General features: G+C 48.7%; 1 protein-coding gene across 1 annotated transcript; it reads left to right on the plus strand.

The window, feature by feature from the left end:
• Nucleotides 1-2,514: 2,514 nt before the first annotated feature.
• SLC7A9 (solute carrier family 7 member 9) lies at nucleotides 2,515-17,623 on the plus strand. Its single transcript, XM_016221003.2, has 12 exons — nucleotides 2,515-2,601; nucleotides 5,085-5,232; nucleotides 5,524-5,766; nucleotides 6,029-6,154; nucleotides 6,388-6,487; nucleotides 7,433-7,477; nucleotides 7,961-8,084; nucleotides 8,880-8,983; nucleotides 13,014-13,110; nucleotides 14,162-14,311; nucleotides 15,219-15,393; nucleotides 17,489-17,623. The coding sequence occupies exons 1-12, from the start codon at nucleotides 2,515-2,517 to the stop codon at nucleotides 17,551-17,553; spliced, it is 1,464 nt and encodes a 487-aa protein (XP_016076489.2). The 3' UTR covers nucleotides 17,554-17,623.
• The last annotated feature ends 789 nt before the right edge of the window (nucleotides 17,624-18,412 follow it).

Here is an 18,412-nt window from a genome sequence, read left to right on the forward strand (position 1 = left end):
GATAATTGGTTGAGCACTCACTCTTCTAGGGTAAAACAAAAAGAAGGAACAACGGCTTTAAGGGAAAAAATGCCCACGAGGGATCAAAAATTATCTGAAATATATTTCTGACCCTCAACAAAGAATCCCATCCCCAGATGTCCCAAACGCAGGCCTTGGCAGAGGCCCGAGGAGACAGGGGAGCCTCCGAGCTAACAGGGCTGGAATTGAGCGAATCACCTGGAGTCTTCACGGGTCCACGTGGGTGGTGTCCCAGCATCGTAGGGATTCAGAGCTTGGCTTGGAGACAGGCTAAGTGGCACTGAAGTCACATGTCTGGTTGGGTAGGAGGGCATTCTCCCCACCGCCACACCCTGCCCTCCTCTCTGGGCTTCTGTTAGAATATCAGCGCTCTGGAGGCAACTTTCACCCAGGGATATTCTGCAGGGTTTTGTAAATTTAGAGGGCAGCGTTGGAGTGTTGCTGCGGGGACTTGACGGGGACTCCACCAAGCCTGTGGGCAGCGCCCACCCTGGCTTCTGGCCTCCGTGCTCCTGCTGGAGGACCCCCCGAATGAGCACTCTGCTGGGGGCTCTGGCCCTGGCAAGCAGAGTGGCGGGCACCCTGATGAGCAAGCGTGGCCTCACTAAGCGGGCAGGCAACAAACTTCTAAACCAGGACCCTGACTCTGGGACAGCAAGGGTCCCCACATTCTCCAGATGGCTTTAAGGGAAACCCTGAGAAATCTGTCTTCTCTCAGGTCAGCCTGTCTCAATATGCTCCCTAAGCGATCTCCACTGACTCATTTAGCTCTGTCCTGTAACCTGTGGTCTCATTGGATATCTGGAATGCTGTTAAGTTTACTCCAATGCCGATGGCTGTGATAACAGCAACAATGCTTCAGGCTGGGCTCTACCCACCCCAGAGAAAGCCCTTATCTGAGATAAGGGATTAGAGCTGCCACTTGAACTACCTCTGGTGGGAAGAGGTGGGTCTGCCCCCAGCTGGAGGGACAGCTGGAGCACCTCTGCCCGCTGAGAGAGCCAGACATCCGGGTGAGGGGCCAGAGCTCTGTGGTCTAGATGTGCTTCTTTCCCTCTCAGGGCTTCAGTTTCCCCATTAGGTAAGTGAGAGTATGGAACTGATGATGTTCTGTGCCCCTTTTCCACTCTACAGTGGTGAACATGAGATTGGGCTACTTTAACAGCAGCATCGTCAAATTGAACCAGCCAGCTGGTACAGGTGCAGGTGCAGGTGCAGGTGGGGCAGGGACCCGCAAGAGGCTGCACTGCTGAGTCTGCATGTGCCAAACTCTCTTGCAGTTCCAGGTGGTGCCAAAACCCAACCCTGGCAAACATGAGTGGGAAGGACTCACCACCTTCCCATCAGCTTGGTCAGTCCAAGGCTTCTGGGAGGAAATTCCTAGGGCAGGGAAAACACCTGCCCTGAAGGATGAGTTGCAAGCTCAGTGGTTCCTGTTTGTGCTGCCTAACTGCAGTTGTAAATATAGCCTATTAAGTAATAAAAGAGTTGGTTCCAAAGTTTAATTCCTCTGGTTCCAGTCTTTAGAGAGGTGTCTTCTTACAGGATGTGGTTGGTTTGGGAGGATCTAGTTAAGGAAAAAAAATTGATCTAGACACCAATGAACAAAACAAAAATGTTTCTGGAGAGAAATTGGCTTGCCTGACGCTCCCCTTTTGGTGTGGTGTATCCAAACTTCATTTCTTTAAAAAAAAAAAAAAAAGTGTTTAATTATTACCTTTGCTGACCTCTGTACCTTCTGGCTTCCTCCACTCCTGGGCACAAGACATGGCCATTCCTAGGGCATGACAGTGGAGACACAGGCACTCATTCGCACGGGAAGCTCCCTGGGCTCCGCAGAGTCAAGAAGGTAAGACCACTGGGTGATGGGCAGGCTTGCTGCTGTCGGCCAGGGACTGGGAGGAACTTTATTTAGAGAAAGGGAACAGGATAGGACCATCAGCTAGTGAAGCCTTGAACTGATTTTCCTCAGCAATTTTTTTTCATTCCTCACATCCTTCAATGCGAAACATCTACATGGTGGATCTTTTATGTGAGAGGTGCCTTCATGGTGGGAAGTAATTATGAGAAAAGCATTCCTTCTCGAACATGGTTCTACTACGTATACCCCATGCTTGCTACTAAATACAATATTTCTTTCTACTTTGGAAAAAAATGAGGTTGGACCATGGAGGTAGAATGACTTTCCAAGTGTGTCATTGCTGAGACCAGGAGCCCAGAAGCGCAGGCGTCTGACAGGGAAGGTTAGAAAACAGCCCAGGAGCTCTGTTCCCAAGGCCTGAATGACAGTCATGAAAAGTTGTTATTTAGGGGACTGAGCAAGTTATCCCTAAGGGGTAGACACCTGTACTTTCCAGAAACAGCAGCCAATAATCTGCTTCTGGCGTCGGTTCCCACAGAGCCCCGGTGAGCTCCCGATTGTGCCCTGTCTGTGCATTTGCTGAGTCAGGCCCTCGCCCTCCTGCAGCCTCCTAGAACCAGCAGGAGGGAAAGATGGAGGAGACAAACCTGAGAAAAAGGAGAGAGGATCAGGAGTCCATTCAGAGCAATGAACCCAAGACCACAAGTCTCCAGAAGGAGGTAAGGCGGCCCTTCTGGGCAGGCCCTTCCCAAGCAGGGCAGGGCGTGTAACTGGGGAGCAGGCAGGGAAGTCCCGCTGACCTCTGGTTTGTAAAGTACAGATGTACTTTATGCACTATCTCTAAAGGAACATTTTTTTGCACTTAACTTCCCTCTTGCCGGTGAGCTCAGCATATTCTTTGAAGTTAACACGTGTGTGCTTCTGTGCCCTCGGCCAGCTTGGAGAAGCTGGTATTTGCTCAGCCCGATGGCCTCTTCAGGGAGGGTCAGAGAGGACCTTGTGATGTTTGAGTCCCCTCTGTAGGGTCTTCACCAAATATCTGTCCTGCTACATCCTGTGGTGAGAAACTCCCGCTTCTGCTAGTGAGTCTGGCCGGGGTGGTGAGTGGCATGGGTCAGCCTTAGGTGAGCCCCCGAACTAGAATCTAGTAAGGGCTGGACTTGGAGGTGCCTGCAGCCTTGGGGGGCCCAGAGCTCGTGTAAGATGGGCTGGCATAGGAGGGCGGAGGTGTAGAGCCCCAAAGGACCTAGTCCCAGGTGGATGGTAGCTGCAGGGTGAACGGGAAAGAACAAGCTTCAGGCTCATAGGATGAAGACTGAGGGTCCTGAGTAAAATCAGGATGGATTCCAGTGGGCTGAGCACTGGACTGAGGCTCGGGGGCTCCCACTCCTGGCAGCACAGGGAACAGAGGGAGGAGGGATCTGGGGATTGACAAGAAGGGTGGCTTGGACTGACTGAGGGTTGGCCTGAGATCTTGGGTCCCCAGGAATTGGCTGATAGGCAGCAGCAGCCTCCGTTTCAGCCATGAAAAGAGCACAACTGAGCTAACCCCAGGCAAGTCCTAAACTCAGGACTTGGGGGGAATGCAGACCTCAGCGGGAGGAGGATTCTGGAGGACCCCAAGGTGTGGGTGAGCTGACCCCACCATTAGAGGAGGAAAGCGGAGACAGAGACTACCCTGGGAGCTCACCCTGGCCCTGAGGCCCAAATGGAAGCTGACACTGCTCCCTGGGACCCCTCCTTCAATTGTGTGTGTCCCTTGGTGGCCAGCTTTGTTCTCTGAGCTCTAATCCTGAGTGTAGCCTCTGCCCAGACAGGCAAATACAAGCACATTCACCTTGGGCTCCAAAAATCCAGCTGGGGGCTTCTGAGGGCTGACATTAAAGGAGGGGCCTGAATCAGACATTTTCTCCCTTTAAAAAAGTGTTTTTCTTACTGGATTCATGTGTAATTAACACACAGTGAAATGTATAGATCTTCAGCGTTCAGTTCAATGAGTTTTGACAAACTGGTCTCTCCCAGAAAGTTCCCTCTTACCCCTTTCCCAAGGGAACCCCAACCCTGAGCTCAATCCTTATGGATTAGTTTAGCCTATTCTGGGACTTCACAGGAATGGAACTGAACGGTGTGTGGCTGAGCTGGGCCTTGTTGGTGGGAAGAACATACCCTACAAAATATCCTCAGAAATTTCATAGCCCCCTAGTGTGTCCCTGGAGGCTCCATTGCTCAACTCTTACCCCTGGCTGGGACCCAGCCCTGATTTACCCATTATCCTGGGAGAGAAGCTTCATTTTGCTCTGCCCAGCTAACAGGCATGTCCCTAGAGCCTTCCTTTTTAAAAAATATTTGTTAATTACAGTTGACATTCAACATTCTTTTATATCAGTTTCTGGTGTCTAGCATGGTGGTTAGACATTTATGTAATTTATGAAGTGATCCCCACGATAATACAAAGGACATAGTTATTACAATAGTATTATTTTTTAATGTTTTTATTGATTTTTTTTACAGAGAGAGGAAGAAAGGGAGAGAGAAACATCAATGATGAGAGTCCTTGATCAGCTGCCTCCTGCATGCCCTCTACTGGGGATCGAGCCCGCAACCTGGGCATGTGCCCTGACCAGGAATCGAACCAATGGCCTGTTGGTTCATGGGTCATTGCTTAGCCACTGAACCACACCAGCTGGGCTATTACAGTATTATTGACTATATTTCCTATGCAGTACTTTACATCTCTGTGACTATTTTATAACTAACTGTCAATTTGTACTTCTTAGTACCTATAGCCTTTCTTGTTGTGGATTGTTTGCTAAATCAGCCTTTACCATCAGAGCCCCTCTATCCAGGGCAGCGAGGGCAGTGCTGGTGTATGCGACCTGCGCCAGGTCTACCCACACTGGCATGTAACCCTGGGCAGGAATGTAACCTTTCTGTGCCTCCATTTTCTCTTCCATAAAATGAGTGTGATATGGTATCCTTGACTCATGAGGCTGTTGTGAGGATTAATGGACTTAGTGTGAGCCAAGCCCCAGGAGCAGCACCCTGGTGTTCTCCTGCAACAGCACCTGGTGAAAGTGCCTGGGAAAGGGCTTCACTTGGGGTTGTGCTGGGTGTACCCAAGGAGGGAGAGAAGGGCTGCAGTTGGCCATCTGAGCTGGATCCGGTGCAGCACTAACTCTCCTCTCCTTCCTCCGCACCCAAGGTGGGCCTGCTCAGCGGCATCTGCATTATCGTGGGCACCATCATCGGCTCTGGGATCTTCATTTCTCCCAAGTCTGTGCTCAGCAACACGGAAGCCGTGGGGCCCTGTCTCATCATATGGGCAGCATGTGGGATTCTTGCAACACTGGGTAACAAAGATGCCACCCCCTGGCCGTGTCTCCTATTGAATGTGGGTCCAGGCTCTCTGAGCGTGATCCTATGTCCAGGCCTTGCTGCTGCTGGGCCTCTTTCAGTGCTGGTGCACAATAGGTGTAAATCAGGCTGCGCCGAAATGTCTGCTGGCCAGAACTCAGCATAGTCCGATGAGAGAGCACCGGGGTGGGCCCCTGTGAGCCCCGGGCCCCCAGACGGGAGGGGGGCTCTCTCAACCAGGCCACGCCTCACCGGGGGCCTGGGGTCCCCTCCTCACTGTGTTCTAGGCGCTCTGTGCTTTGCGGAACTTGGTACGATGATCACCAAGTCGGGAGGCGAATACCCTTACCTGATGGAGGCCTTCGGCCCCATCCCTGCCTATCTCTTTTCCTGGACCAGCCTGTTCATCATCAAGCCCTCGTCCTTTGCCATCATCTGCCTCAGCTTTTCTGAGTATGCCTCTGCACCCTTCTACTCTGGCTGCAAGCCTCCTGAAATTGTGGTTAAATGCCTGGCCGCCGCTGCCATCTGTGAGTACCCAAGTCTGAAACCTTGGGCAGATGTCAGAAAAGACCTGGCACAGATGAGGTGGGGACACTGGTCTCGGCTCCTGAACGTCCAGAAATTGGCCAAGTGGGCCTGGAGGGAGGTGAGAAGTGGGGCAAAAGGCCTGCCACTCTTCATGGGTGGAAGCTGTTGGGAGGAGGTTGGGAGGGTAGGAAGGAGTCCCCTTCCAGGGCCTTAAGAATGGAGATGTTGAGCCCCCGACACAGAATGTTGCCCCCTTCCCAGTGCTCATCACCACGGTGAACGCGCTGAGCGTGCGGCTGGGCAGCTACGTCCAGAACGTGTTCACAGCGGCCAAGCTGGTGATCGTGGCCATCATCATCATCAGCGGACTTGTCCTCCTGGCCCAAGGTGACCTTCAGCAGGAGTGGGGGGAGAGGCCAGAAGCATGGGCCTCCTTTTTGCCTGGAGGTCTTACTGCTGAGCATATCTCTAAGCCAAAAACTCAACAGAATCTTTAGTGTCCCCGCTTTTCAGAGTTTGTGTAATAACCTGAGGCCATAAATCATCTTTCACGTGGTGAAGATGCAAAGCCCCACGCTGGTCAGCTGACACCCACTGTTTAATGTCTGGTTTAATTACAGGAAATACAAAGAACTTTGAAAATTCTTTTGAGGGCACAAAACTGTCCGTGGGAGCCATCAGTCTGGCATTTTACAATGGACTCTGGGCGTACGACGGATGGTAAGGCACGCAAAGACGGCGCATCCGGATGTGGGTTCCTCAGGCTGCGTTAACCCAAACCGCGTGGAAAGCAATGACTTCCCCTTTCTGGGGTTTCGTGGGACCCTAAAATTCACCTTCACATCTCCCTTTTGTGAAGCATCCCACCCCTCACCCTTCTGTTCTCCTTGGACCCCAGAGACACTGGGACACCTGCCCCCTCCCCAGTCCCTCTTGTGGCCCCAGCCCTTGGCAGAGTGGCCTGTGGGCCAGAAGCTTCCACAGAAACACAGGGGCTGAGCCCATTGGGAGGCAGGGCAGCCCAGGCACGTGACGAGGCAAAAGTACTCAGCAGCACTTCTGTTTCTCCCGGGAAAATGCCAGGTTTAGTCGGCGAGATCCTGCTTGTGTCCTTCACAGAAGAAGTGTGGCCATTCGTGTAGCTGGCCTTTCCCTCATGCACAGCACCTGCAGATTTCGTTCTCTTTTCAAAGAATTTTCCATTTTTTCAAAGCACCAATAATTCTTGAAAATTCATGCGATTCCCATGGAGAGGAAAGACTGACCAACCGATGGATGTTCAGACTTTGTAGCCCAGCATCGCCAGGGCTTCCTCTGAAAGATGTTAGCCCAGAATCCCTGCAGGAGAGGTTCCTATGGTGGAGATTCTTATATGTTTTTTGATTTCAGAGAGAGGAAGGGAGAGGGAGGGAGAGAGAAAATCAACGACGAGAGTCATTGATCAGCTGCCTCCCGCACGCCCCCTGCTGGGGATCGAGCCTAAAACCAGGGCATGTGCCCTGACCAGGAATTGAACCGTGACCTCCAGGTTCATGGGTCAATGCTCAATCGCTGAGCCACACCAGCCGGGCAATGGTGGAGACTCTTAAACGAGGCCAACATTTATTATTTTGTGTTTCACAATCTTAGCAAATTATGTTACTCATGTTACTTTTCTTTCTCTAGGAATCAACTCAATTATATCACAGAAGAACTTAGAAACCCTTTCAGGTGAGAAATCTGAGTCAGGGCAGGAGACAGTAGGCAGGCAACCATATTTCTCTTCTCCCAAGAAAAGGGGGAGCCCCTTCCTCCAATTATCCCAGACCCCCTTCCAGACACTGAGTGGTCCTACAAGCTCGTTCCCACTCCTTAGAGTTTGGTTTGGTTTGGGTAGTGGAATAGTTGCTGAGAGAAAGGGAGAACTCCATCTTTATCTCTGGCTTATTTTGCTTATAAACAATTCCATTTTGCTGCCTGGGAGTCTTCTTTCTCATTTGAAGATGTCACGTGTCCTCTATGCTGTGCTGTTTCACAAGCCCCCTGCTGGGTGGGCCTCTGGAGGGGCAGCTGTGTCCCCAGCCCACCACAGGGAGCAGATGGAGGGCTGGCCAGCGAAGATGGGAGCAAAGACCAGGTGGAAACAGCAATCTTGTGAGTCTCTCAAGGATGCTCTGGTCTGACCCTGGGTTCCTGGGTCCCTGCCCCTCCTAGGAACCTGCCCCTGGCTATTATCATCGGGATCCCGCTGGTGACAGGGTGCTACATCCTCATGAACGTGTCCTACTTCACTGTGATGACCGCGACGGAGCTCCTGCAGTCGCAGGCGGTGGCCGTGGTAAGTGCCCCATCCCTGCAGGAGGGGCGGGCAAGGCAGAAATGCCCAAGCTGAAGACCCCACAGCGGGGAAGGGAAATGACCGGCTAGGAGACGGGGAGAGTGAACAGGTTAAGACAGCACCGAAGATCCACCTGAGGCTGAAGGCCGCCAGCCAAGCCTGCCGGGTCCCTTTCCCAGCCCACCAGTGGCCTGGGGGCAGGGCTGGAGTTTGGACAGGCAAGTATGAGGAGAGAAAGGGAACAGGAGTCACTGAGGGAGGGAGTTGTAATATGCACTGTGGGCTTTACGCTGGGTAAGGAGGGAAGGGAGGACCAGAGTGAGGGGTGTGGGGCAGTGGAAAAGGCGGGTGGGGTTCATGTGCTGGAGGCCTCTTGGAGTTGGGGTAGGACAGGACGCTAACTAGAAACAGACTGAGATGACAAGGGTGGGGAGCATGGGGAGACGCGGCCTCAGTTATGATGAGTTCACCCAGCTGAGGTCCTTCTGAATGAGGGGGCCAAGGAGGCGAAAGGGCAGGGTGTCCAAATGATACGGAGATGGCTAAGAATTATGACAGGAGAGGTGGAGGAGAGACTTCTGCAACCGCCAACCAATGCTGAGACACTCTGAGGAGAGGGGAGACCCAGTTGATTCCCTCCAGCGTGGTTCCCTACTTTTCCTCTCCAGGAGTCAGCAGCTGCACTCACCTTGGGGTTGGGGGCCGAGCCTCTGGGACAGTGCAGCAGCTTTCTGGGACCCATAGCTCTCGGGGGCCATGCAAGGCCCTCAGGAGTCATCTTGCTTCTCTCACCAGACGTTCGGTGACCGTGTTCTCTATCCAGCCTCTTGGGTCGTGCCACTCTTTGTGGCATTTTCAACCATCGGTGCTGCTAATGGGACCTGCTTCACAGCGGGCAGGTAGGGGACCCCGATGCTCAACCCCGGGGACAGGGGCATCAGGGCAGATTGCACACTTGAGAAAGACAGCCTCATGGCTAACAGGGCCCTGCAGGCTAAACCCTTGCAGGCTAAACCCCTCATGGCACCAGCAGGAAGGGAGCGAAAGCATGGACAAGCTTGCACACTGGCCCTGGATATGGCTGGCCCATCCAAGAGAGGCAAGGTTCCTCTCTCGGGGTGACAGTGCTGCCGATTCCAGCACCAGGTGGACTCTGGGGCACAGGGTGAGAGGGGCATTGGTTCACACGTATTACCTTTCACCTTGTACCTTTTTTCACCTAATGATATTTCTTGAACATAGTCTTCTGTTATTATATACATAGTCTAGACCAGGGATTGGCAAACTTTCCCTTAAAGGGCCAGACAGTGAATACTTTAGGCTTGCAGGTCATGTAAGTCTGTCACAACTACTCAACTCAGTTTCTGTAGCATGAAAGCAAACAGTGGTTTATTATTTGCATAAACAGCCATCATTTGCTAGCCCAGCCAACCCTCTCGACCCTCCTGGTCAAGAGACAGTTAACAGCTGTGCTGTATTCTACTTTATGATGTAGCATAATTTAGCACGGCCTCCATTCATGGGCTAGGTGGTGTTTCAGAAATACCATTAAAAAAATGAGCCCTGGCCAGCGTGGCTCAGTTGGTTGAGCTCTTGCCCTGTACACTGAAAGGTTGCTGGTTGAATTTCTGGTCAAGGCACATGCCTGGGTGGTGGGCTCGATCCCCGGTAGGGGGCGTGCAAGAGGCAGCTGATCAATGACTCTCTTATTGATGTTTCTCTCTCTCTCTCTCCCCCTCTCCCTCTCCGTCTCTCTGAAATCAGTAAAAATATATTTAAAAAAAAACACCCACCTAAGTTTTCTTCTAGCATTTTACTGTAGCACTTTGATCAATCTGGAGTATATTTTGATGTGAGGCATAAATCTTACTTCCCCCCAAAACCCCTAAACCTTTACCAGTTGTCCCAGGATTTCTTACTAAATAGTCCACGCTTTCCCCCTGGTTTGAAATGCCACCACTATTATTCCCAGTGTCCTTGGTTCACTTCGCTTCATGGATAGGTCTTTTCCTGTGCTGTTATCACACTTATACATCCCACAGCTTCAGTAACGTGAAATCTGGTAGGACAGCTGCTCCCATGTCAGCCTTCTCCTTGCCTGTTTAGCATTCCAGTCACACTGACGATTGTTTTGTCCAGTTCCAAAAGTCTTACTTGCATTTTAAGTGTGAGGAATTTATATATTGATTGGTGAGGAACTGATGGAGTTTAAAGAGTGAATCCACAGCAGGTTTGTTGTGTGTTTAATTCTCAACCAAGGATATTTTTCCATTGCTTTTCAGAGAGAGTGGAAGGGAGAGAGGGAGAGAGAGAAACATTGATGTGAGACAGACACATTGATTGGTTGCCTCCAGCACATGCCCGGACCCTGACCAGGCCAGGGATCGAGCCTGAAACTCAGGTACGTGCCCTTGGCCAGAATCAAACCCGGGACTCTTCAGTCTGAGGGCCAATGCTCTAACCACTGAGCAGGCTAGGGCTCAGAGCAGCATCTTGAGTCCGAGTCTTCCCCCTCTACCTAGCAACGCCTTTCCTCCCGCTCTCAATGACTTGTTCTGGGAATCGGCTTAATACCATGTGTATATCTTTTCAAAGTTCAAATATGGGGTTTTAAATAGATGGTCTTGTTTAGCCTTTGTATCCTGGCTTCTAATTTTATTGTATTGTAGTCAGAGGATGTGATTTTTATGCTATCACTTCTCCATAAATTCTAAGACTTCCCTTGTGGCTTACTGAAATTTTTGTAAATGTTTCCTATGGTCTTGAAAATAACATATATTCTATTATCTTCTAGATTTTTAAAAAATCAAGTTTGTACCTTTACTGTTGAAATATCCTGCTCTCATAGTCGATTTGTCAAGTTTTGCTTTGAAAAAAAATTGTATATATCTTCTTGGTAGTCTCTTCCCTTTTTCAGAATGAACGCTCCCTCTTTTTGCCTTAAATGCTCTTTTATCTGATACTGATATTGCTCAACGAGCCGCCTTAGGCTGTTATTTCTGGTAACATATCCCATCCCTTTAATTTTCAGCCCCTCAGTGACATAGGGCTGTGGTTTGTGTCCCTTTCAACAAATCCCACCCCCGAAGAGTCTCTAGCCGGGCCCCACCGGCGTGGCTCAGCGGTTGGGCATCGACCAAGGACCCAGGAGATCGCGGGTCGATTCCCAGTCAGGGCACAAGCTCGATCCCCACCGGGGGTGTGCAGGAGGCGGCCAATCAATGACTCTCATCATTGATGTCTCTCTCTCTCTCTCCCTCTCCCTTCCTCTCTCTGAAATCAATAAAGACATATTTAAAAAAAAAAAAAGTCTAGCCAGGCAAAGTGAGTCTGATCACATTTAGTGTGATTACGGTACAGCTGGATTAATTCCTAACACATTCCTTTCGGTTTTCTTGGTTTAAAAAAAAATCTCATCCTGATTTATTACCCAACCAAATTACCTTTATTCCTTTTTTCTTCTGCTGGTATATTTCTATCAGCAGTCGCCCTTAAAATGTCACAGGAACACCTAATAGAGCCTCAGGATCTCAACCCTCTTTCCTCTTACGAGGGCTCTCCCTTGCGTATCGTCTAGGCATCGGCTACTCCTTGTTTACAAACCTGTCCCTCCAAAAAAGTGCATGACAAAAATTAAAAATCCAATACTTGCATACATATGACATGTTTTACTGGTGTTTCCTTGACATTGCTTCTTCAACCAGTAACCTCTGAGTTCAGTTTCTTTTTAACACTTTCCCATGAGGGTTGAAGAACAGTAAATGTCTCCCAGCTATTGTTTACCTAACAATGCATTTATTTTGTCCAAAGTCTTGAGTGATAGCTTAGCTTTAGAGAATCTTAATCTGAAAATCCATTTCCCTCACCGCGGAAAAAGTGATTTCTCGTGAGATGCCTGCTGTTGTTCTGTCCCAATTTTGCAGTTAATCTTTTAAATTCAGTAGCTTAGACTTTTTTCCCCTTTTTCCTCCCGCTATGTTTATACCTGGGCATGTTTTTCCTCTTCTAAAAGCTCTCTGTTCTTTGAACTCACCTTACCCCAATCCATTATTCGAGTTTCTCCCGCTGTTTCTTCACTTAACTTCCTGTCCACATTTTCCATTCTCTGTGTTTCATACTTAGATCTGGCTTCTCATTCACTTTTTCACTTGCATCTATCTGCTACTGATTAAATTTTTAAAAAATTTTTTATGGATTTTTAGAGAGTGGGAGAGGGAGAAACAGCAATGTGAGAGCGAAACATCCATCGGCCGCCTCCTGCACGCCCCTTACTGGGGATTGAGCCCACAACCTGGGCATGTGCCCTGACCTGGAATCAAACCAGCGCCCTTTCAGCACACAGGGGGATGCCCAACCAAGCCACACCAGCCAGGGCTGTTGTTAAAATTTTAATTACAGTAAATTTTTCTTTTTGTTTAGCTCTTCTTTTTTCTAACATGTAACACGGTTTCCGATTACTGGACCATCAGGAGTTCTTGGGTGGAACCAGGCCACTTGTTTGCATCTACTGACTTACCCTTAGTTTGCCTGATTTTTTTAAACATGGAAGTTCTGGACTTAAGAAGTGCAAGGCACTTCTGTGTTTGTTCTGTCAGGTGCTCCAAGTACTGGGGTCACCTGGCCCTGGACTTCATTTTACATGTATTTCTTGTGCCACTTTCAGGACTTAGCTCAGTTATCTTCTCTTTGAAAGGGCCTCCCAAGTCACCCCCACCCTTCCCCTGGCTTAGGTGACTCCCCTGCACCAGAATGCAGTTCTTTCACTCACTTCTCCAAAGTCACCCACCTCCAGAGGCCAGACCCTGCATGGACACACTGAGGTCACAACTCAGTCCTTCTCTGTGGCCTCGGTGGTGAAGCTGAGGATACACTTACCCAGTGATGGTACAGCAGCCTGCACTCTAACCAGCTGACTTCTGTATTTTCCAGACTCGTTTATGTTGCAGGCCGGGAAGGCCACATGCTGAAAGTGCTCTCTTACATCAGCGTCAAGCGCCTGACTCCAGCCCCTGCCATCATATTTTATGTAAGTACAAATTTCGCCACACAAATATCCCCTTAAAGACAGAGGGTCCCTCAGTTTGGTTGCTAAGCCCAGTGGTTTTCAAATGACCCAGGCTCCCTTAGTCCTGAACCTGAAACTAGTATATAAAAAAAGCCCAAGGCCCTGGCCAGGTAGTTCAGTGGGTGAGAGCATCATCCCGATACACCAAGGTTGTGGGCTCAATACCTGGGCAGGGCACGTGCAAGAGTCAGCCAATGAATGCATAAATAAGTGGACCACCACATTGATGTTTCTCTCTCTCCTTTCCTCTCTCAAATTAAAAAATAAACCCAAAAAGTCCAAGACAATTAGAACAGTTTACTCAACCTCCAGCTCCTTGTTCTGAATTTATATACTGTTTGAATGTTTCAAGCTTGTACCCTTTACACGTCTTATATGTACATTTGGGTGCCCTAGGTTCCTGGTAACAAACTACAAACTTCTGGGGATGGAGAGTAGGCATTTTACAAGTTGGCTACTGGCAACAGCTTCTCATTACAGTCCAATAATTTAGAAGTCACGGGATCCTTGTGCAGTAATGGCCCTCTGACATCTTGGTGGGGGACAGTCCTGGGTTGTGTGCATCTGTCTTGGGCACCCCCGGATCGTCACCCAGCCCCAGAGGAGAACCACTGTTCTGTCAACCTACTCCCTTTGAGGAGGAAGGAGACCCAGAATTACAGGGCCCTTGGAATTACAAGGTGCAGATAGCGCAGGTCACAACCAGACCCTGACAGCCAGAGTTTCAGAGCCCAGGGCTTTTCCCACGATGAAAACTCTCTGGAAGGAAAATTCGTAATTAGGAAGCTGGTGCAATATGCACACTTATAGTTTTCCCCTGCTTAAAATCACAGCTTCAGAGAGTCACAAATTTTCCGTCCTTTCTGCCAGGCCTCAGAACACCTATCACAGCCAGTCTGGTTTAACCCAAAGATAATGGGTAATTTCTCCTTCCTGCCAGTGCTCGTTCACAGGGAGGGGAGCAGGATGGTGCTTTATGTGCTGACGACCTAAGAATTCTTCTTTCTACTAGGGCATCATAGCCACTCTTTATATCATTCCTGGTGATATAAACTCACTGGTCAACTACTTCAGTTTTGCTGCGTGGATGTTTTATGGCCTGACAGTTCTGGGGCTGATTGTGATGAGGTTCACAAGGAAAGAACTGGAGAGACCTATCAAGGTAGGTTTAGTGCCGTGAGTGTCACGAGTGCCCTCGGCTTCTTGAAATGAGTTAGAGAGGTAACTATTTTAGATCCCAGGGCCGCGCTATTTCCAACCAGACCCTGCTCTTCTCTGAATACCATGTTTTAAAGTGGAGTTTGCCCTTCAACTTATTTCACAGTTTATGATCCAGTTAGCCACCTGATTAATTTGCTATTATCAAGAATGCCTGTGACCTACCTGAGCAAGATGTCCAGTTCTGACCGTTGTATCTCTCAAGCATAGACTTTTCACAGGCTGATGGGGACTTCAGAATTCCAGCCCCAGGCCTAATCCGCACCTCCACAATCTGTCTGGGCTCCCTCCCACCTCCCTGCATGGCCCAAGGAATCCAGATCTGGTGGATTGAGCTCCTTTCCTGCCCCTGAACCCACTGACGGACCTCAGATTCAGGAGTGGGACAATCAGACATCGGGTGCCTCCTGATGTGATAAAAAAGGAAGTGGCAGCTCCTACTATCAGGTGTTCCTGCCTCCAGATCTAACCACCAGTTTACAGGAAATGAGGGATGAGAGAAGCATGTCACCAGGCAAAGCGAGAATTATAACATTGTGTAGGTAGGATAAATTCCTCCAAGTCCATGACAAGATAAAAAAAAAAAGGGACAAACATGTTCAAAACAAAGTCCTCATCAGAGAATGTACAGCGAATATGTTACAGGTAGAATGATACAAAGTCTGCCATTTATTTATATTCTAGGGGAGAAAAAAGGTAGGTTAAGTAAGACTGGCAAAATTACTTAACTCTTATTGAAATTGGAGTACACAGATCATGAATTTGTGTGTGTCAATGTGGTTTTGAATAAAAAGTTTCCAGGACGAAATGGATGCACCTGGCCAAACCATGACTTGCTGCTCTGCCTGCAGGTGCCCCTTTTCATCCCCATCTTGGTGACTCTCGTATCCGTGTTTCTGGTCTTGGCCCCCATCATCAGCGAACCCGCGTGGGAGTACCTCTACTGTATGCTGTTCATCCTGAGCGGCAGCGTGTTTTACTTCCTTTTTGTCCACTACAAGTTTGGATGGGCTCAGAAAATCTCAAGTGAGTATCACCAGAGGGGCTGGTCTGCTCAGGGAAGCAGATGGGTGCTGCCTTGGCAGCCACCCCCTGCCCTGGCTCTCCCGGGACTGTCCCAGGACCCCAGGCAGCCAGCACCTTTCACTCGGCTTTGTGAGGACAAGTGACCCCTAACCCTTAGGGTGATGCCTCTGGCGTCCCCCTGTGGCTTCCTCCTTTGTTTCCATAAATTACGGCAACAAATAGGAAGGGAAAGCACCATTTTTTCAAATTGTAAAATACACATAAACTTTACCATCTTAACCATTTTTTAAAGTTTATTTTTTGAGAGAGGGAGGAGAGAAACATTCATGAGAAAGAAACAGCAACATGGGTCCGCTGCCTCCTGCTGAGAATCGAGCCAGAAACCTGGGCATGTGCCCTGCCTGGGAATGGAACCAGTGACCTCTTGGTACATGGGTCAACACTCAACCACTGAACCACACTGGCTGGGCCCATCTTAACGATTTTTAAGTACACAGTTCAGTAGTATCAGTCTGTCCCCACTACTGGGCACCCAAAGAACCACTCTCTTTTGCCTGATAACACAGACAGCATCTGAGAGGCTCAGGAGCAACCCAGAAAGTGATAGAGTTGACACAAGGGCTGAGCCTTCAATTTCAGGGCCACAACTCTTGATTTCCACTCAGCAATCCTGGTTCCTCATCTGTTATGACATTTGTTTAAAAGTTTAGCTAAATAGGCACTTTCACTTTGAAAAAGTAAGTAGTGGTACCGAAGTACATTAGAGACTGCAGTACACCTGTGTGTATGACATTCACAAGGCGTCATCCTGTCTGGCAGATCCCACTGCAGGAAACTCCATCTATAAAAGCCTTCCTGGTCTCCCTCTCCCTGTACTACGAGTTCCCAGAAGGCAGGAAATCGGCTGGAGCTCTACAACAGCCACTTAATATGTATTGAGTAGATGTGATTAAAAACCTGCCTCTTCCGTTCTCCTTCAGCTTGTCTGAGCAGGGAAGTACAACCCTCTCTTGGACACTCCCATGTGATTACTTACATACGTGCAACTTAGGCTGACACACAAGGTAGGAAAGGGCAAAACCCAACGGGCAGGCAGTGAGGTTGCCCTGAGACTTTATTTAGACTGAGCCAGCAGGGACCAGGGTGCCCTTCTCCAGCTTGGGCAAGTGTCAGGTCCCTTCTCAGCCTCCCTGTCCGCATCTGTGGAATCAGGTACCACCACTTACCTGACAGTGGTGTCATAAGCAAGAGGGGATCTGTTTCATGTTAACAAAGTGAAACCAAAAACAAAATATAGCTTTATTACTGCCACCAAGGACTTTTTTCCTTTCCTGAAACAGCTCACCCCACCCTCTTGACTTTAACCCTAAGCTGAGAGAGGGATTGCACACACACTACTACAGAAAGGAAAACCAATTTATTACTCTGAGAAAAGCAGCTCTTTTCCTCTATGCCTCTGAAAATAAGCTTGGATTTGACCACGCTGACAGAGAACCTAGCCAGGATGACTTAGAACATATAGGTACAAAGTATGTCTTTCCCCCGCCACTGTGCCTTATTTTTTTATTGACTTTATTGGGGTGACCTTGGTTAATAGTTATATGTATTATGTGTTCACCACCCCAAGTCAAGTCCCCTTCCATCACCATTTAGCCCCCCATACCCTCTTCTACCTTGTCCCACAAATGTGTCTTATTTCGAAGCTTTAGAATATTTAGCCAAGCTGCTCCCTACAAAAACTGGTAAGAACTTAGAATTAAGCAAATGAACAATCTAAGTCTTTAGTGACTTCAGACTAATATTCAACTCCTGGTCAGTGGCAAACATACATATATAATTGAGGCATTTGGATTTTCCCTGTAAATTGGTTGGTGGCAATAAACTATTTAGCAGGTTCCTAAAGCTTTATGGGAAATAACTTGTGCCCAAAGTGCCACTGTAGCTGCCAGGATGGTTCTGACTACCTCCTGCCACCGTGTCCCAAGCGTGGGTCTAAGGGACACACTGTGGGGTAAAAGCCATATTGCTGCTCACCAATAAGCATGGCAAAATTAATGTAATCAGTTCCCTAACAGTACTTTTTGCCTCACTCCAGAGCCCATCACCATGCACCTTCAGATGCTGATGGAAGTTGTCCCAGCGGAGGAAGCTCCAGAGTAACGAACTCAGTCTCCTGCGGCAGGTCCAAGCAGTGATGGATTTATTTTTGTAAGCAGTATCTGTAGTTATTTCTTCCTGATGTATTTCTTAAGAAAAAAAATGTACTGAGATGTCTATAATACTGGTATTTTTAGATATTCTTAATTCTTGGGGGGGGGGGCATTCTAGATAGAAGTGATAGGGTATTTGCAAGATGATGTCACCTAACAGAAGGCTGACGGCGAGGGGAGGGCTGAATAAAAAGTACCATTACGGCGCGACTCTTTAACGGGGGGGGGGGGGGGGGCGGCACATCACACCCACTTAAATAAAGGGTATTCTTTAAACTCAGTGATCAAAAAAGTATACACATTTTTTATATAAAATTGGTGAAACTTTTGCTTTGATTAAAACAAATTTTTTAAATACCTAGGTACAAATGTTTACTACTTACCCTTCTACCTCCCAAGATCAGTGCCACCCCCATATTTAACCTGGGTGCACATGGCAGGCCTGTCCCAGGCGGAATATCCAGGCCCCACTGCAGTGTGACCACTGGGGCCGGGAGGGTGCTGCAGTCGGTGCTTGGCGTCCCAGCTCCCCCACAGCCTTCACTGGCATTTTAGTCAAACCAGAAAGCAAGGGGAACAAAATTCTATTTTGCATTTGGCACTCTGGGAAAATGCTGTCTAAAAAAAATGTAAAAAGTAACATTCCTGTTGAAAACATTGTGACTTTATTGCTATAACTTCAAAAGACATCACTCAACTCAGTAAGTTTAGAAGCATAAAGACAAAGTACTTTTACCTCGAATTTCAGAAATCTTCCCAAAACTTGGAATCAGTACATAATAACCAATTAGTAACTGTTTACATTTCAC

Source organism: Miniopterus natalensis, chromosome 18 (genome assembly GCF_054644295.1).
Source record: "Miniopterus natalensis isolate mMinNat1 chromosome 18, mMinNat1.hap1, whole genome shotgun sequence".
In the NCBI taxonomy this organism is placed as follows: Eukaryota; Metazoa; Chordata; class Mammalia; order Chiroptera; family Miniopteridae; genus Miniopterus; species Miniopterus natalensis.